General features: G+C 41.8%; 2 protein-coding genes across 2 annotated transcripts in view; both read left to right on the top strand.

The window, feature by feature from the left end:
• Positions 1 to 10,917, top strand: part of LOC111957028 (voltage-dependent R-type calcium channel subunit alpha-1E-like) — an 84,970-nt gene extending 74,053 nt beyond the window's left edge. Inside the window, 6 exon segments of the mRNA XM_070436635.1 lie at positions 1,543 to 1,652; positions 4,747 to 4,849; positions 5,884 to 5,994; positions 6,526 to 6,661; positions 8,231 to 8,400; positions 8,598 to 10,917. Of these exon segments, the coding sequence (XP_070292736.1) occupies positions 1,543 to 1,652; positions 4,747 to 4,849; positions 5,884 to 5,994; positions 6,526 to 6,661; positions 8,231 to 8,400; positions 8,598 to 9,143 (1,176 nt within the window). The 3' untranslated portion in view covers positions 9,144 to 10,917.
• A 757-nt stretch (positions 10,918 to 11,674) lies between these two features.
• Positions 11,675 to 19,582, top strand: LOC111956341 (RING finger protein 11-like). Its single transcript, XM_023976800.2, has 3 exons — positions 11,675 to 12,275; positions 15,895 to 16,061; positions 16,313 to 19,582. The coding sequence occupies exons 1-3, from the start codon at positions 12,156 to 12,158 to the stop codon at positions 16,482 to 16,484; spliced, it is 459 nt and encodes a 152-aa protein (XP_023832568.1). The 5' UTR covers positions 11,675 to 12,155; the 3' UTR covers positions 16,485 to 19,582.
• The last annotated feature ends 1,158 nt before the right edge of the window (positions 19,583 to 20,740 follow it).

Raw genomic sequence — 20,740 nt, 5'->3', positions numbered from 1 at the left:
CAAGTTCCTGGACATTTCTGGGGGAATGGACCTAGCCCGATCCAACACGTCCCAGACGTGCTCAATGGAGTTGAGATCTGGGTCTTCGCTGGCCATGGCAGAAACATTGACTTCCTGTTTGCAGAAATCATGCACAGAACAGCAGTATGACTGTGCATTCGTCATCTGGAGGGTCATGTCAGGATGAGCCTGCAGGAAGATACCACATGAGGGAGGAGGATGTCTTCCCTGTAACGCACAGCATTGAGATTGCCTGCAATGACAGCAAAGCTCAGTCCGATGATGCTGTGACACACCGCCAACCGACGGGACACTCCCTCCAAATCGATCCCGCTCTAAGTACAGGCCTTGGTGTATCGCTTCATGTCCCTTCGACGATAAACGCGAATCCGACCATCACCCCTGGTGAGACAAAACCGTGACTCGTCAGTGAAGAGCACTTTTTGCCAGTCCTGTCTGGTCTAGCAACGGTGGGTTTGTGCCCATAGGCTAAGTTGTTGCCGGTGATGTCTGGTGAGGACCTGCCTTACAACAGGCCTACAAGCCCTCAGTCCAGCCTCTCTCAGCCTATTGCGGACAGTCTGAGCACTGATGGAGTGATTGCGTGTTCCTGGTATAACTCGGGCAGTTGTTGTTGCCATCCTGTACCTGTCCCGCAGGTGTGATGTTCGGATGTACCGATCCTGTGCAGGTCTTGTTACACGTGTTCTGCCTCTGCGAGGACGATCAGCTGTCCGTCCTGTCTCCCTGTAGCGCTGTCTTAGGCATCTCACAGTACGGACATTGCAATTTATTGCCCTGGCCACATCTGCATTCCTCATGCCTCCTTGCAGCATGCCTAAGGCACGTTCACGCAGGTGAGCAGGGACCCTGGGCATCTTTATTTTGGTGTTTTTCAGAGTCAGTAGAAAGGCCTCTTTAGTGTCCTAAGTTTTCATAACTGTGACCTTAATTGCCTACCGTCTGTAAGCTGTTAGTGTCTTAACGACCGTTCCACAGGTGCATGTTCAGTAATTGTTTATGGTTCATTGAACAAGCATGGGAAACAGTGTTTAAATCCTTTACAATGAAGATCTGTGAAGTTATTTGGATTTTTACGAATTATCTTTGAAAGAAAGGGTCTTGAAAAAGGGACATTTCTTTTTTTGCTGAGTTTAGGTGCCAGATGCACCGGTTTGTGTCAAGAACTGCAACACTGCTGTTTTTCATGCTCAACAGTTTCCTGTGTGTATCAAGAATGGTCCACCACCCAAAGGACATCCAGCCAGCTTGACACAACTGTGGGAAGCATTGGAGTCAACATGGGCCAGCATTCATGTGGAAGGCTTAAAACACCTTGTAGAGTTCATTCCCTGACGAATTGAGGCTGTTCTGAGGGCAAATGGGGGTACAACTCAATATTAGGAAGGTGATCKTAATGTTTTGTACACTCAGTGTAATAACCTCAGTCCTCTTCTGTATAACATTATCATGGCATCTGGCATCTGTTGACACAACCTAGTGCCTGTAGTGATGTATTGCTTGGTGTGGTCTCCTCTACAGAAGGCCAGTCTGATGCCGTTCCAGCGGCTGGATGCCTCGACCCTCTCTGAAGACATTCTGTCCAATGCCCAGCCCCTGCCCTGCATGCCCCACAGTGCTGGCTCTGCCCTGTGAGTCAGTCCGTGCGTGCAGGCTTGCTTGCATTCGTGTATGTGTGTGTGCCTTGTGCCTTTAGTAAGTATTTGTGACCGACCCCCTCGATTCGGCCTTATGTAGCAACATTTTTAATTGTTTTTTACGTTGGATTAAAGTAGAGATGTAGAGCTTAAAAATGGTATAGCATACACTGCAGTTGAGAAACAAGTAATTCTGCTTTGAAAGTTGGTACTTGAAACTTGTTACCCCACTTTTGAGTAAATGGCCCTTGAATGTTTTGGTACACCTACTGGAGAGCTTTTCTTTGTCTACACCCATTCAGCATCGTTCACACCCTCTTAACCTCTCTGGGATATTCGGGACGGTAGCGTCCCACCTCAACAACAGCCAGTGAAAGTGCAGGGCGCCAAATTCAAAACAACAGAAATCCCATAATTAAAATTCCTCAAACATACAAGTTTTTCACACCATTTTAAAGATAAACTTGTTGTAAATCCAGCCACAGTGTCCGATTTCAAAAAGGCTGTACGACGAAAGCACACCAAACGATTATGTTAGGTCAGTACCTAGTCACAGAAAAACACAGCCATTTTTCCAGCCAAAGAGAGGAGTCACAAAAAGCCGAAATAGAGATAAAATTAATCACTAACCTTTGATTATCTTCATCAGATGACACTCATAGGACTTCATGTTACACAATACATGTATGTTTTGTTTGATAAAGTTCATATTTATATCCAAAAATCTCAGTTTACATTGGCGCGTTACGTTCAGTAGTTCCAAAACATCCGGTGATTTTGCAGAGAGCCACATCAATTTACAGAAATACTCATAATAAACATTGCTAAAAGATACAAGTRTTATGCATGGATTTTAGATCCACTTCTCCTTAATGCAACCGCTGTGTCAGATTTCAAAAAAGCTTTACCGAAAAAGCACACCATGCAATAATCTGATTACAGCGCTCAGACAACAAATCAAGCCATACAGATATCCGCCATGTTGTGGAGTCAACAAAGTCAGAAATAGCATTATAAATATTCACTTACCTTTGATGATCTTCATCAGAATGCACTCCCGGGAATCCCAGTTCCACAATAAATGTTTGATTTGTTCGATAAAGTCCATAATTTATGTCCAAATACCTCCTTTTTGTTTGCGCGTTTAGTACACAATCCAAACTCACGACACGTGGGCAAGTCCAGGCGAAAGTTCAGACGAAAAGTCATATTACAGTTCGTAGAAACATGTCAAACGAAGTATAGAATCAATCTTTTGGATGTTTTAACATAAATCTTCAATAATGTTTCAACCGGAGAATTCCATTGTCTGTAGAAATGCGATGGAACGCAGCTAACTATCACGTGAGCGCGCGTGACCAGCTCATGCCAGACACCTGACTCAATCAGCTACCATTCCCCCCTCCTTCACAGTAGAAGCATCAAACAAGGTTGTAAAGACTGTTGACATCTAGTGGAAGCCACTGTATCTTGGATAGGCAAAGAGTTGAAAAACTACAAACCTCAGATTTCCCACTTCCTGGTTGGATTTGAGTTCTGTTATACTCACAGACATCATTCAAACAGTTTTAGAAACTTCAGAGTGTTTTCTATCCAAATGTACTAATTATATGCATATTCTAGCTTTTAGGACTGAGTAGCAGGCAGTTTACTCTGGGCACCTTTTTATCCAAGCTACTCAATACTGCCCCCCTGTCCCAAAGAAGTTAAGCCTTAGCCCCACCCATCTCTTTAAAGATTCACATGCGAGGCCATGTGGTAAACACACGCTATATCAAATAAAAGCTGTGTTTATTTGTCTTATGCACAGGACACAGAAGTGGTTACTTGCATAGTAGTAATATCTAAAACAGAAAGTGTCCAGATAAAACTATTGTATAAATATTTTAGCATTATTAGATAACACTTACCTGACACACTTGTCTAAATTGATGGGTCATGTGAAGGAAATGCTATAACCACCTCCCAGCCACATTTAGCTAAGTGGATGGGTCACTATTGTCTAGACATGTACACATGTTCATGAAATACAATAGATGGCCGTAATCACCTCCAGACACACCGTGCTAATTTGATGGGTCATGTAATAACCCGGCCGAAGTGGAGTCTTTTGTTTAGACATGTAGCTAGCTAGCTAAACAATTAACCGGCATAATCCCAACTCATACTACTACCAAAACAAACATTGTAATAGCTGTAGTATGAATCTGCAGGTAGCTAAAGCTATCAAACTAGGTTCAATGTTAGCTAGCTAACATTAGGCTATAACTAGCAATGCAAATGGATTTCTGATTCGAATAGTATTACTACACTGGTCATACACATAATGTTAGCTAGCGAGCCAGCARGCTGCAAGCTGCTAACTAACAGTATGCTTTAGCTTGCAATAAAACCAACTTTCTCACAAAATTAGAAACTTATATCTGAAAATGTAGCTAGACTCTTACCCGTATACATGGATGAATGCTTCACAGCAGACTGGAACCATTTAACTCCGTTTTGTTTGTAGCTACATCTTGTTTGGCCAGCGTTGTGTCAAGTCACTCCGGTTTACACTGACCGTGGCGTGTGCAGAAATTAGTCCATCATCTTTTCAACTGATCTGTCGATAGCACCTGCTAAATTCAGGGCATCAATGTTGTTGAGAAAAGTTGCAACACTTTTGTAGTTCTCGTTGGCTAACGTTATATCTTTCAAAAATGGTGCGGTAGAATGGACTGTCAAAACATACTGAACAGCTYACGTTATAGACAGAAGCAKGCTACATGGCAGACCAATCCAAACTCATCTCCCGGCATGTCCAGCCCATCCATTATCACAGCCAATCATGGCTAGCGGGAAGGTTCCTGGCTTTTTCCGTGGCTAAACCAACTAGGCTCGTACTTATGGATGGAATACAAGTTTGTTATTAAGGCACATGAAAGTTCACAGGTTCCAGAAGGCATTTCTGTCAAAAAACACATTTTGATAACAAAGACTAATAATAATATTTTTAAAAAGTAGTGACGTGGGACATACGCCTAGTTTCCTGAAATGAGTCACATTTGTGTTTGACAGTATTTCCTCTGTGACTTGCCTCCGTCTGTAGGACCAGAGGAGGCCTGGTGGCGTTGAGTCCTCTCTCCCCCCAGGACCTGCTCAACATGCAGCCCACGACCTCTGACACGGACACCAGAAGCCAACACTCCAGGGTAACGAGAAGGACCAAGTCCTATGTACTGTAGAAACACATCACAGGAGTGCTGTACACCACACTAACTAGCACAAACACCAACTACACAAAGTACACACACAAAGAAGCCTTTATATAATTTAGTAAGTGTACAATGATAGCTCTATAAAGCCCTTTGCTAGGAGCCAAAAGGAAAAAGTCAGCTATGGGCAAAATATAAAATACTGCCCGGTGAAAACCTAACCTCTTGCGTTAAAGCGCTAAATATCAACCCACACATAGACAACAATGAATCAATTACACTTATCTAATAGTAATGGCTGAATGAAGATACTAATAGTGCAGCGCAGAGCACGGCATTCATGTTTCTATGTGTTTCCGTCCTTGCCTAAGTTGTAGTCTGATTAGTGGAGGTTTAAAGGAGATGCAGGCATTCTCGCTGTTCATTGTGCTGTTTATAGGCTGTTTGGTTGAACTGGTCTTCAGTGTACTGTTTGCCCTATAGGAATGTTACGACTTTGACCCTGGATATCTGTTAGTGTTTGCCATATTTTATGTATATTTTCACTAGGGAGTTACATGAGTCATGACAGGCTTTAAGGAGAGGTGAACTTGTCTGGCTCAGTATGTTTGGTGTATCCAGATCTGAACTTGCATGAGTATGTGTAACAGTAGGCCCAATTGTTGTTCTGGTCTCTCTCTTCTCATTTATTGTTGTAGCGATGTGCTTGTGCTGCTATCTCCTCTTGCTCTCTGACTTTCTCCTCCTGCTTTGCCCAATCTTTCTGGGGTCAGTCTCCTTGTTGTCATTGGTTGTTAATCTGTGGCTCTTTGGCTGGAATGGCTTCTGATTGGTTGGGGACAATGGAATGGCCTAGGTTTGATTTACCCAATTGCAGAAAGGCCTTGCGAATTTTTACCATGTAACATTGTCTGAAGTCCTCCTTGGCTGGAACCCCAAAAGGCAGTTAGTCCCAGTACTGAATTGACCAGCCTGATCTCTACTGTACTGTACTCTATCTCTCCCCTCTCTCTGTCTCTGGTCTCATATAGGTGAGTGCAGGGGAGTGCAGTGGGTTGATTCCTGACCCACTGGAGCTCCCATTTGGCAGGGGGCTGTGTGTACGGGCTTCCTCCATGCCTCGTCTGTCTGTAGAGCCACAGGTACTGCCCTCTGACCACACTGACTCCTCCAGGGGCCGGAAGGGCCCGGGGCAGCAATGGGGCCCCAGAGTGTGACATGCATGTCTGTGTGACAGAAGACAATGACCAGGCTACACTGGTTGTGCCGTTTAGAGAGAAACATTTATTTTATGTGTCTTCCGTTTGCTGCTGGTGTGTCTGGAGAGATATAATCAACATGGATGTTTTTCTACGGAATGCTAGCGGTTCAGAATGGTGTTTTATTGATCCTGGGTTACTGGTATGTTTTGCCTTACCTCTCTCTCTGTCTCTCTCTCCACAATGAGTTGAGGGGGAAAATTAGGCGGTCCAAGCGTCCTAGTTGACCTGTTAATTGCCTGGAATAGTGAGCATGGATAGGAATTATGGATGGATTTCTTCCAAAGTAATAAAACGTATTTTATGGTATTTGTGGGTATTTGGTTGTCTCCTCCTCTGTGTGTATGGCCATGTACGTGTGCGTGTGCGTGTGTGTGTGTGTGTGTGTGTGTGTGTGCCTGTGTGCGTGTGCAGACCGAGATGGCCAGTGGCTCTATGAAGCGGTCCTCGTCCACTGTGGCTGACCAGAGGGTGAATGGCCTGTGGCAGGAGGAGAAGAAAAGTCCTGATAGACTGTACAGACCACGCCACAAGAGCTACAAGGCTGCCGGTCAGTCTCCACTCTCTACTCACGTGACCTCTCCTCTTATCAGTCCCACTGGCATGATGAGGGGTGGTATTCGTGTGTGGTTATTGTATGTTTAAAGAGTTCTTATTTTTCCATTTTTTATGTCTTTATCCTAAGTGCATCAATGATTATCCACTTGTCATCAACATACTGTTTACTGATCTACAGTGTAGTGATAATGTTGCTGTTTACTGATATACAGTGTAGTTATAACGTTACTGTTTACTGATCTACAGTGTAGTTATAACGTTACTGTTTACTGATTACAGTGTACTGATATTACTGTTTATGATCTACAGTGTACTGATAACATTACTGTTTACTGATTACGTGTTACTGATACATTACTGTTTCTATCTACGTGTACTGATAAATTACTGTTTTACTGATCTACAGTGGTAACTGATATGTTACTGTTACTGATTACATGTGACTGATAATGTTACTGTTTTACTGATTACAGTGTAGTTTATATTTAACGTTACTGTTTACTGATCTACAGTGTATGAAACGTGCTATACTGATGACAGTGTAACTGATAAGTTACTGTTTTACTGATCTACAGTTGTAGTGATAACATTGCTATCTACTGATCACGTGTAGTGATAACGTTCTGTTTACTGATCACTAGTGTAGTGATAACATTGTGATCTACTGATCAACAGTGTACTGATAACTTACTGTTTACTGATATACAGTGTAGTGATAACAGTGCTATCTACTGATCGACAGTGTAGTGATAAGTTACTGTTTACTGATATACAGTGTATGATAACGTATTGTTTCTGATCTACAGTGTACTGATAACGTTGCTATCTACTGATCGACAGTGTACTGATAACGTTACTGTTTACTGATCTACAGTGTACTGATAACGTTGCTATCTATTGATCTACAGTGTACTGATAACGTTGTATCTATTGACTTACCGTGTTTACTGTAGGCTAATTGTTCGACTTATGGGCGTAAGCATGTAGCTTCAATCCTGTCCTTTCATATACCCTCTCTCTTTATTGTTGTTGTCTCTCTCTGTCCCTCTCTCTTTTTATCTGTTGTTGTCTCTCTCTGTCCCCTCTCTCTTTATCTGTTGTTTGTCCCTTCTTGTCCCCCTCTCTCTTTATTTGTGTCTCTCTCTGTCCCCTCTCTCTTTATCTGTTGTTGTCTCTCTCTGTCCCCTCTCTCTTTATCTGTTGTTGTCTCTCTCTGTCCCCTCTCTCTTTATCTGTTGTTGTCTCTCTCTGTCCCCTCTCTCTTTATCTGTTGTTGTCTCTCTCTGTCCCCTCTCTCTTTATCTGTTGTTGTCTCTCTCTGTCCCCTCTCTCTTTATCTGTTTGTTGTCTTCTCTGTCCCTCTCTCTTTAATCTGTTGTTGTCTCTCTCTGTCCCTCTCTCTTTATGTTTTGTCTCTCTCTCTGTCCCCCTCTCTCTTTATCTGTTGTTGTCCCCCTCTCTCTTTATCTGTTGTTGTCCCTCTCTGTCCCCCTCTCTTTTTATCTGTTGCTGCGCCCCTCTCTCTGTGCTCCTTGCCATGGTCTTCCTCTTCCTCATCCAGTGTCGCGGTCAGAAAGGAAGAGGCAGTTGGACACAGAGAAGGAGCGCGGGAGGTCTAAAGAGCGCCGCCACCTCCTCTCCCCAGACACGTCCCGCTGTACTTCCGAGGAGAGGAGCCTGCAACCCTCACACTCCCCTAGCCGTGAGCGCACACACCCCCTGGACAAACAGGTAGGCCACACACATGCAGGATGCTTAACCAAGGACACATATTAAAGACCCATACACCATTAGTACCCCCTGAAGCCACAACTAGACCAACTAGACACAAACACATACCCACATTTGAAGAACTGGTAGGCCACATACACACTTGTGAAAAAACAGTCAGACATTTGTATTAAATGTGTTTCCACTCTTGTGTCCAGGGCAACAGCTCCGACAGCCCCATCCCCACCTCTGAATCTAGTACTCCTAGCCGTCGCCCCCTGTCCCAGACCTCAACACGCTCCCATCCCCACATCTCTTACTCTCCTCTGGTGTGTCGCACGCACCCTCCCTCAGGGGACGATGATGACGACAGGGGCAGCCCAGAGACTCAGAGGCGAGGGGAAGCCTCCAGAAAGGGGGCAGGGGGAGAGGGACAGAGTGGGGCGAGGGGCCGTCGCCACCAGCAGGGCTCTCCCCTGCGTCGCTACCCGTCGGAGCCCTACCTGGCCCTGCAGGAGGACGAGCACAGTCTGGACCCCACCGGGTTCATGGAGACGCTGACTTTCGAGGCGGCGGTAGCCACCAGCCTGGGACGTGCTAACACGGTCAGCTCCACATCCAGCTCCAGCTTCAGCTCCGCTCGACGGGGTTCCAGGAGCGGCTGGCAGGTCCCCAACGGACACTTCCGGAAACGCCTGGCTCAGACGGTCTCTGTTGCGGGCTGTGAGCCACTCAGCGACACAGAAGAGGACGACCGCTGCTAGGAGGAGGAAGAAGTGGAGGCGGAGGGGCGGTGAAGAAGGAGCGTAGGGAGTAAAGAGTTAAAGTTGTATTACATTATAAAGGAAAAGGGACATTTGTCACTCTCTTGCATTACTACTGCATACCTGTGTGATTGTAGTATGTTTGCTCAAATGTGAGAGGAGAACAAAAATAAGAACATTGTTTTTGACTTTTGCAAGTGGAATCCCTTTCAAATCCACACAGAAAATGTACAATAAATATCTACCCACAAATATTTGACTGTGGTTCATTTATATTTTGACTATCAAAATAAAGAGCGTAATAATAAACCTCAAATAGCCTTGGATGGACAGAAAAGAGATTAAATGAATAGAATTGTAATTTGTGTCAATAGGTATTGTCATATCTGAAGGTGTTTCTCTGGCATTGATTCAGTGTTGCTCTTAACGGTGTGTGTGGGGTGTGAATATGTAACTATGTGCAAAATAAGGAGTAACAATATCTTTGAAAGCCATGGTTTTTGTAAATACATGTGGGTTTCTTTCCTATAAATTTGCCACCAGTACCACTTGATTGTCTGAGTAGGATACATGGCCATAAAGAAGGGTAACTGTAAAAGTACTTTATAAATGAATGAAATGTAGTCATGTCTATGTAACAAAATACACCCAAACAATAATTGATCAAGCAATGTTTTTTCGAATTTTAGTAGAGCTGAGTTCATTTTTGACCTTTTGCACCCTCCACCATTAGATTTCCTATCCCTTTACTGTCTACAAAGGGAACACACTTCTTTAATAAGAATCTATTCATACGTAAACCATGTAACTCCTGTTGTAATTTTTTAAAGGAATAAAACAATCATTAATACAAGCAGAAAAGTGAATGGCACATTGTCTTCTGTTGGAAATCTGTATGATTTTCTTTTCTTTTTTTACCAACTTGCAGGACAATGGACAACAACCAACAATGTCATGAAATGTGATTGCTTTCAATAAAAGTATTCATTATTTTTCAGAAAAGGAATGCCTAAATATCTAGTGTGATTTGAAAGACATGGCTTTGTTATGAACAGGACTCTAGAGAACCAAATGACTAGGACTATACCCAGAACATGGCTTCAATCCAAACCTTTATTAAGCCAATAGGAAAACCAGCAGAACCTGTGGCTGTCTTGAACCAACCTTCATCTTGYCGATGTACTGTACTGTACCTGTTTTTCTTCAGATGTTACAATATGTTTTTAAACATTTGACTGATTCATTCCTTCTCATCTTCCGGAATCAATAACTGGCCAGAAACAATCATGAACTTGAGTATTTTCTTCATCAATGTAGCCATCCATGTTCTCCTCTTCTTCATTAGCCTACCACGTAATCAGTACGTGTCAGATACCTCACTGCAACTGTATATTTTCTACCTAGATTGGTTTATAAAAATACTGTATGAGCCATTACAGACGACACATGTAGGAAGATGTTTTCAACACACCTGATTTGACCTGTTATTTAGAATGGTTTACTAATAATGTACAGTACATTTATACCATGCTTTCTGCAAGATTGTAAGAGAACATATCCCTTTCAGCTCACAACACACTTGAAGGGTGGAATAGGATATTTCTGGAATGTTCATTTAAGGTACRTGTATATGTATTTGTTTTATTTGCCTGAAAAAGGGTAATGATTCTGTGAAACTCATTTAACCAAAAAACAGAGAATTGTATAATAAGTTCCTTGAATGCAAATAGTTGTTTGGTTTATATGTGTAAAATAGTTGTATATACAGTATGAATAAAAGTTTCCTAAATTCCAAGAAAAGTATCCTTAATTGCAGTTATGTGGCTGCTTGTCTCGGTATCTGATGTAGACCAATGGTCAACTCTAATCCTTATATAACTCTCCATAAGGCTCTAATGTCTGGGTAAAGTCAGGAATAAACATTTTGCTGAATGTTGTTTTATGGTGGTTTTGGAGCAGTGGCTTCTTCCTTGCTGAGCGGCCTTTCAGGTTATGTCGACCACACAGCCGTCATACCGCTCAGGAAGGAGACGCGTTCTATCTCCAAGAGATTAATGTACTTTGGTGCGAAAAGTGCAAATCAATCCCAGAACAACAGCAAAGGACCTTGTGAAGATGCTGGATGAAACAGGTACAAAAGTGTCTATATCCACAGTAAAATGTGTCCTATATCGACATAACCTGAAAGGCCGCTCAGCAAGGAAGAAGCCACTGCTCCAAAACCACCATAAAAAAAAGCCAGACTACGGTTTGCAACTGCACATGTTGTTTACACTTTACAGTAGACCACTTCAGGGAATAACTATACATGAATTATGAGATTAAACCAACAATTGTGATCTTTGTTTAAGAACAAAATTGTATATCATTCAAAAAAAACTGAAATAACAGACTGTTTTGGGTCTTGTGCCAGCCACCACTTTTCATTTCCTTGTGTGACGTTGCATTGCAACCATCCAATGAAAGTGCAAAAAGCAAACTCCTCACTCACCTTATGACAAAGTCAACAACACTAAAGCCGTTACGTCATATCCAATGGACGCCAAGTTCAGGTTGAAAGAATTGAATAATATTGCAAGCTAGCCAGACACTTACTTTATTCGCGAAGTCAGTGGTCTATATTTGTGAAGAATATAGATGTTCTATCGCTAATGTTGTTATGATAGTTTCTATTTGAGCGAACGTTTTTCATTTCAAATCTTAGGCCGAGGAGTGAATGATATTAATCAAGGAAGTCACTAGCTGGTTAGCCAAAAGCGTTAGCTAGCAGCAGTATCTAGCTAGCTCTTTGTTTTGACTGTGATGGTCTGATGATGTTGAATAGCTTGGACAGCTGATGGGTCTCGAGCTAGTGTTTATATGAACATATATATATTATGTTTTAATGGGTTGTTAAATAGTATTTAATGTGTAATAACATTACTTCTTCAACGAGGGGAAGATACATTTGGTTGTAAACGAACAATAGCAAGTTTACAAGCTAGCTAAACAACGAGGGACTGAGAAGTGGACATGGGCAATTGTCTCAAATCGCCGACGTCCGACGATATATCTTTGCTTCACGAATCCCAGTCTGACAGAGCAAGTTATGGGGAGGCAGACCCGGATTTGGAGCCACCTCCGCCTTACCAGGTCAGACTTTATAGCTACTAATGTTAAAGCTAGAATCCTTAGTTGCTACATTTATTGTTGGACTTATACATTCATTATATAGTTATAACCACTGATTCTTGAAGAATATAACTGATAAATGCCTCATGAGCTTAGTTCAACATTCGTACCCTATCAGAACCCAAAATATAAGCTTGTTTTGTTTGTAAACAATTTAGCTAAATGTAAACAAACACTGTATAGCCTCTAATCATGATTATAATTATAATTTTGATATCGTGGATGGTCAGTCCTTATTGCATCCATAGCTCTGAATTAATTTGAGAGGGGTTCCATTTCTCCAGGCCCATCCCTCAGCATTTTACCAAAACAGAGGCGGGGTAACCACGTTGTTATTGCTTCAATTAAGGACCCTAGCTTTAAGTATTGCTATGCGAATTGACAGAATCATGCAAGACCCAGGGGTCAAGTGCATTGAACATCTTTAGAGAATCTGGTCAAATATTTCCTAATTATTTAGCTAGATTATTTATTTTCTTTTATATGATTCCATACCATTACTGACTCATTCATCTAGGTATAGTTTAAAGTGAATTGTTGCTGTCAAATGTATGGTTTTAAAAGCTAGGCTACATCAGATGAGCCACAATAAAATATTTAAAGGGCTGAGCAATAGTGTTGCATTGAAATTATTGTTTTCATAGGTAGGCCTATTTGCAACTGATTGTTATGGGTCTGAGTTTTCACATATCAATAGTTGAACATACTCAGTCACACAAAGAGAAAAACACACACAACACTTTTAATGCCCAAATGCTTTTCAATCTCACAAAAGTGTTCTAAACAGGCTTGCCAAGAATGTCCAGACTGGGCAGTTTTTTCCGGCTGCTTTATCCATGGCAGGGTGTGTGTTTTGGCTCGCCACAGCGCAGAACACACATCGTGATAAACCATTATGATAGACTCCTTCTTTCTCCTTGTTGTATCACACTTTCATATAGGCCTCACACATGATTCCACCTCAAATCACCCAATACTAGATAGCTGCCGAGTCATACGCTGGCTGCCCAAAAGTAGTGTAATTGTCTATGAATTGGATTTGCCGTGGCAGTGTTTCTGCTAGTTTAATTTCCAGGTTCCCTCTGGCAACAACATTGTCAATTGAAACAATTGCAAGACAAACTCTTATAGGCGGGGTGGAACTGATGATGTATGTGTATAAACCCTGGATGACTGACAGGTGGCGCTGTATTGAAGCCACCACACGCACATCCATCTTGGTATTCCTCAATTATACAAATTATTTTGGAAGATTTAGAAATGCATTTATTAATGTCTATATTTGTTTTTGACACGTTTATTCTATTACAGACACTTTAGTGCATACTTTTAAATTATATTATGTGAGCTAAACATTAAAAAGAAAATGAACAAAAATAAATAAAAAAATCTTTAAAGTATTTATTTAAGACTACTAATGTTACTGTCCCCACTACAACAACTGAATAAATACATGTAATTTTGTCCTTGAACCATTTACTTGAAATACTGTCGCCAATATGGCCGACCAGTGGCTTCAATGCCTTTCAATGGCCAATATATAGCATCAGCAATCCAGGGTTTACAGTTGAAGTTGGAAGTTTACATACACTTAGGTTGGAGTCATTAAAACTCGTTTTTCAACCACTCCACAAATTTCTTGTTAACAAACTATAGTTTTGGCAACTTGGTTAGGACATCTACTTTGTGCATGACACAAGTAATTTTTCCAACAATTGTTTACAGACAGATTATTTCACTGATAGTTCACTGTATCACAATTTCAGTGGGTCAGAAGTTTACATACACTAAGTTGACTGTGCCTTTAAACAGCTTGGAAAATTCCAGAAAATTATGTCATGGCTTTAGAAGCTTCTGATAGGCTAATTGACATCATTTGAGTCAATTGGAGGTGTACATGTGGATGTATTTCAAGGCCTGCCTTCAAACTCAGTGCCTCTTTGCTTGACATCATGGGAAAATCAAATGAAATCAACCCAAGACCTCAGAATAAAAATGTACACCTCCACAAGTCTGGTTCATCCTTGGGAGCAATTTCCAAACGCCTGAAGGTACCATGTTCATCTGTACAAACAATAGTACACAAGTACAAACACCATGGGACCACACAGCCGTCATACCGCTGTCACGATCGTCTTGATGAGGAAGAGTGGACCAAGGCGCAGCGTGAGAGAAATACATCTTCTTTTATTTAGAGAAGACGAAACACGAAAAACAAACACTTTTACAAAACAAAACAAACAGACGACCGTGAAGCTATATTAAACAAAATAGTGCTGACACTAAACACTACACATAGACATAGACACATCCCCCCCCCTGTCACACCCTGACCTAACCAAAATATTTCAGAAAACAAAGAATACTAAGGCCAGGGCGTGACAACCGCTCTATCTCCAAGAGATTAATGTACTTTGGTGTGAAAAGTGCAAATCAATCACAGAACAACAGCAAAGGACCTTGTGAAGATGCTGGATGAAACAGGTACAAAAGTGTCTATATCCACAGTAAAATGTGTCCTATATCGACATAACCTGAAAGGCCGCTCAGCAAGGAAGAAGCCACTGCTCCAAAACCACCATAGAAAAAGCCAGACTACGGTTTGCAACTGCACATGGGGACAAAGATTGTACTTTTTGGAGAAATGTCCTTTGGTCTGATGAAACAAAAATAGAACTGTTTTGGCCATAATGACCATCATTATGTTTGGAGGAAAAAGGGGGAGGCTTGCAAGCCGAAGAACACCATCCCAACCGTGAAGCACGCGGGTGGCAGCATCATGTTGTGGGGGTGCTTTGCTGCAGGACGGACTGGTGCACTTCACAAAATAGATGGCATCATGAGGTAAGACAATTATGTGGATATATTGAAGCAACATCTCAAGACATCAGTCAGGAAGTTAAAGCTTGGTCGCAAATGGGTCTTCCAAATGGACAATGACCCCAAGCATACTTCCAAAGTTGTGGCAAAATGGCTTAAAGACAACAAAGTCAAGGTATTGGAGTGGCCATCACAAAGCCCTAACCTCAATCCTATGGACAATTTGTGGGTAAAAACTGAAAAAGCGTGTGCGAGCAAGGAGGCCTACAAACCTGACTCAGTTACACCAGCTCTGTCAGGAAGAATGGGCCAAAATTCACCCAACCTATTGTGGGAAGCTTGTGGAAGGCTACCTGAAACGTTTGACCCAAGTTAAACAATTTAAAGGCAACGCTACCAAATACTAATTGAGTGTATGTAAACTTCTGACACACTGGGAATGTGATGAAAGAAATTAAAGCTGAAATAAATCATTCTTTCTACTATTATTCTGACATTTCACATTCTTAAAATAAAGTGGTGATCCTAACTGACCTAAGACAGGGAATTTCTACTTTGATTAAATGTCAGGAATTGTGGAAAACTGAGTTTAATTATATTTGGCCATGGTGTATGTAAACTTCCGACTTCAACTGTATATACGTCATTAGGTGGAACAGACCACCCAACCCCGCTTATACCATGGTTGTTGAAACACTGGGTCATGGGATCAGTTCAGTTGAGTTGGCCCATGGATTGACTTTCTGTATGTTTTTTCCAGGAGGCCCACATGCCGGTGTACCACCCCACCCCCAGCCAGGCCCGCCTGGCCAGCCAGCTGACTGAGGAGGAGCAGGTCCGTATCGCCCAGCGTATCGGCCTCATCCAGCACCTCCCCCGGGGTGTCTACGACGGAGGACGGGACGGCTCTGAGAAGAAAATCAGAGAGTAAGCATCTGTTTACCACTGTTTTTATTAATATCTTAATATTATTAGTTTACCACTGTTTTTATTCTCTGATGTAATTGATAAAGGTCACTGTTCATGTGACCTGAGCAGGTAAAACTCTGACCCTAGTTGTAGCATGTAACTGTGTTTGTATAACATAACTAGTGCCCAGAGTTTTTCCTGGTCAGTTAAAGGGCTGAGGAAAAAATGATCAAAACCACTATTCATACATGTATTGACCCCTTTTCTAGGTGTGTGATATGTATGATGGACTTTGTGTACGGGGACCCCATCCGGTTTCTGCCCTGTATGCACATCTACCACATGGACTGTATAGACGACTGGCTGATGAGGTCCTTCACCTGTCCCTCCTGCATGGAGCCTGTGGACGCCGCCCTGCTCTCCACTTACGAGACCAACTGACCACGGACCCTAAATACAACACTACCCCCTTCTGCCGAGCTCTGCCTTGCCACCCCCCTACAAACACACGCACACATACACACACACTTCCACCAGCCCCAACAAACACACACATGCTGCCCCCTTCCCCTCTGCTTTTTACCTTGGGATAAGGAGCAGCACAGTGTCTTGGTCGGTGATGACATACGAGAGAGAGACTATGGAAACACTAGTGATTAACAATGAAAAGACTTTGACCCATCCACCCATCACCTGGAACTGGCTCTGAACTGGGACTGGCTCTGAACTGGAACTGTCTCTGAACTGGAACTGTCTCTGAACTGGAACTGGACCTGGCTCTGAACTGGAACTGGCTCTGAACTGGACCTGGCTCTGAACTGGAACTGGCTCTGAACTGGAACTGGGACTGGCTCTGAACTGGGACTGGCTCTGAACTGGGACTGGCTCTGAACTGGAACTGGCTCTGAACTGGAACTGGAACTGGCTCTGAACTGGCTCTGAACTGGAACTTGAACTGGCTCAGAACTGGAACTGGCTCTGAACCTGAACTGGCTCTGAACTGGCTCTGAACTGAACTGAACTGGCTCTGAACTGAACTGGCTGAGTCATGGTCTGACTGAAAGAAGGCAACATTAGGCAGCTGCCTACATAGGAGGACAAGCAGGCATAATATGTGCGTCTGTGGTGGACTGGGTTCCTGAGTCAGCTGTTGAATACAGTACTAGGATTGGGTTGGTGATGTTATGGTCAGAAGAGGGGGAGGGGCTGTTACTGTAGTGATGGCTCACTGCATTTCCACTTGAGCAGGTCTCGGTGGCATCCCATCCCAGCCAATCATTATTCACCATGACAACCATGACAACAAGACAATATTATGACTCATCAGTCTTCTAAAGTCTCAAAATCCCGCACTCTGAATATGACTTAGTAATGGCAAAACAGCTACAGGAAAGCYGGCATGGTGGCGCAATAATGGTTATCTCTCTACGGACTGAAGCGTACCCTGTTTTAGTGTTTCAAAATAAAATAAGTTACAGAGCATAGTCTCCTTTTAGGATTACAACAAAAACAATTATAGTATGCACATACACAGTGCAGAAATCACCCWAAACCCATCATCTATTAGACTATGATATGTTTAATGGAGAAACACATACACTACCGTTCAAAAGTTTGGGGTCACTTAAAAATGTCCTTGTTTTTGAAAGAAAAGCACATTTTTTGTCCATYAAAATAACATCAAATTGATCAGAAATACAGTGTAGACATTGTTAATGTTGTAAATGACTATTTTAGCTGGAAAAGGCAGATTCTTTATGGAATATCTACATAGGCGTACAGAGGCCCATTATGAGCAACCRTTACTCCTGTGTTCCAATGGCACGTTGTGTTAGCTAATTCAAGTTTATAATTTCAAAAGGCTAATTGATCATTAGAAATCCCTTTTGCAATTATGTTAACACAGCTGAAAACTGTTGTCCTGTTTAAAGAAGCAATAACACTGGCCTTCTTTAGACTAGTTCAGTATCTGGAGCATCAGCATTTGTGGGTTCGATTACAGGCTCAAAATGGCCAGAAACAAAGACCTTTCTTCTGAAACTCGTCAGTCTATTCTTGTTCTGAGAAATGAAGGCTATTCCATGCGAGAAATTGCCAAGAAACTGAAGATCTCGTACAATGCTGTGTACTACTCCTTTCACAGAACAGCGCAAACTGGCTCTAACCAGAATAGAAAGAGGAGTGGGAGGCCCCGGTGTACAACTGAGCAAGAGGACAAGTACATTAGGGTGTCGAGTTTGAGAAACCGATGCCTCACCAGTCCTCAACTGGCAGCTTCATTAAATATTACCCGCAAAATACCAGTCTCATCGTCAACAGTGAAGATGCGACTCTGTGATTCTGATCAATTTGATGTTATTTTAATTGACAAAAAATGTTATTTTCTTTCGAAAACAAGAACATTTCTAAGTGACCCCAAACTTTTGAACATTAGTGTACATCCGTTACCTTTTGTTTTGTCTTTCAGATTTACCATTATAAATGGCTCCACTGCCATTCCAAATGGCCTGAAGAAGTGGATGAGCTGTCTGTCAATCACTCTGTGTAAGGTTTATAGGTTTTACAATAAGAGGAGTAGCATAGCTGTCAGACAATGTAAAGGGCTCGTTTGTGCATGTGCAGGATGATCAGTCTAAAAGTTAGGAATGCTTGCACACACATTAATCTGATCCCGAGATTTGCACTTTACTTATAGGACAATAACGGAAGCATTATTTTAATATATATACCTATAACCTTGCACTTTTCAATATTATTTCTTCTTTTCGCAGCACAGAAGTTAAGATTGATATTGATAATGCTGTCAATGCTACCATTGGTCACATATCAAGTTGAACTAAAGCTCAATAGCTGAATATGTATTCATGAAATGTGTGATTCAGTAGTGTGCATCTGCTTTGTTTTGCTTGTCTTGATTCTAGTGTGTGTTTTTGTGTGGAAGTGACTGAGTGAAGGGGACAGAGGTTTGCTTTGTCTTGGATGAGACAATATTGAATAGAATAATATTTCTTCCCTTAAGTACTTAGCTTACTTACCTGTATTTTCAATCCCACAGTCATCATTGTGCAATTTTCTTTCTTGCTGTAAAAAACAAACAAAAAACTAGGCCAGCGTTTTTTTTGCTTTTTTATATATGTTTGTAGCGAAGTAGCGTTGCAGTGAATTATTTCCATTACATTTTTTGTTTATATAATAGTGATACCCTTTTCTGTATTGATGTTTGTGTATCTCCTACCTTTTAGATGTATCGTTTGTCATTGTGTTTGTGGGAGATAAGTATTTCCCATTAGAGTTTACACTGGCTTGAGTATGCATTTGCAAACCTCTGTCCCAAAGATATTTGTAAGAGGGGGAAGATTTCTCTCATGGTTTCACGGTGACATTAAAAGACAACACACGTGTTTCAATTATTAGCTTTGTTTTGCAGTGTTTTTCAGAATTCTGAAAATAAATGTCATCTCCTGTAGTCTTGGTTTTTGAAAGGCCAAGCATCCCTCATATTGAAGCTGTAAAAAAATGTAAATAAACAAGAAAGCACACATTTGTGTCATGCCTGACTTATTAGTGTTCTGAGACTGTAGTATCTTGTTACACCAGATGTTAGTCAAACGTTACATTTCCCCTTTTATCCTATCAGCAGAGTACATACTGTAATTATTTCTGCTTAGATTTGTTGCTGCTATAATCATGGCAATGGTGTTTCAAAGTCTTTTGTCACATACAGTATTGCACAAGCCAGGCTTTTATGGTCRTCATGATCTGTGCTTTTACAGAAGTGATTAGTTGCGACATGCCTGTTTGTTTCTCAGATTAGACGTTTTACCTAATTAATCAGTATGATCAGCTTAGTTTATCAATGCTGCAATGCAATCGCCTGACCAGCTTAGACTAGTGGGGCTAATGCCATGGTACGGAGGCAAGATTACGTTAGGCAACATTGTACAAAACATGGGCTCTGTCAAAAAAACGACTAGTTGCAACATCCTAACTTGTTTGTTCTTTTTCTTGAAGCTAAATACACCTAATCTGATTTTCTTTGGCAACATAACTAATCTTTGTGGCCCTTTCACTAGTAGAGACACTCAGTATGCGCAGCGCTTTTGGGTGCAAGGCCTCCAATGTATTCAGATCCTTTTTTCATGATGGAGCAATGGTCAGTGAAGGTTCCTCAGAGGAGGAAGTGGAGGACCATCCTCATTGAATTTCATGAATATAAAAATAGTGAAACATTTAAAAGGTTATCATTTTTAGATACAAATATACTAAATATATTCACTTCACCAAATAATTGATTAAAACGCACTGTTTTGCAATAAAGGTCTACAGTAGCCTCAACAGCACTCTGTATGGTAGCACCATGGTGTAGCCGGAGGTCAGCTAGTTTCCCTCCTCTGGGTACATTGACTTCAATACAAAACTTAGGAGACTCATGGATCTCACCCCCTTCCATAGACTTACACAGTAATGACAACTTCTGGAGGATGTCCACCAACCCATCAGAGCTCTTGCAGCATAAACATGTTGTCCACCCAAAGGATCAGAGAATGAATCTAGTACTGAAAGCATAAGCTACAGCTAGCTAGCACTGCAGTGCATAACATTTGCTGAGTAGATGACTCAAAGAGAGAGAAAGACAACAGTTGAACACTTATGAAACAAATTCTTCAAAAATGAAGGAGAAGCAAGAGAGAGCCAGC

Source organism: Salvelinus sp. IW2-2015, linkage group LG32, assembly GCF_002910315.2.
Source record: "Salvelinus sp. IW2-2015 linkage group LG32, ASM291031v2, whole genome shotgun sequence".
Classification (NCBI taxonomy): Eukaryota; Metazoa; Chordata; class Actinopteri; order Salmoniformes; family Salmonidae; genus Salvelinus; species Salvelinus sp. IW2-2015.
This window is presented reverse-complemented; position numbering and strand designations above follow the sequence as displayed.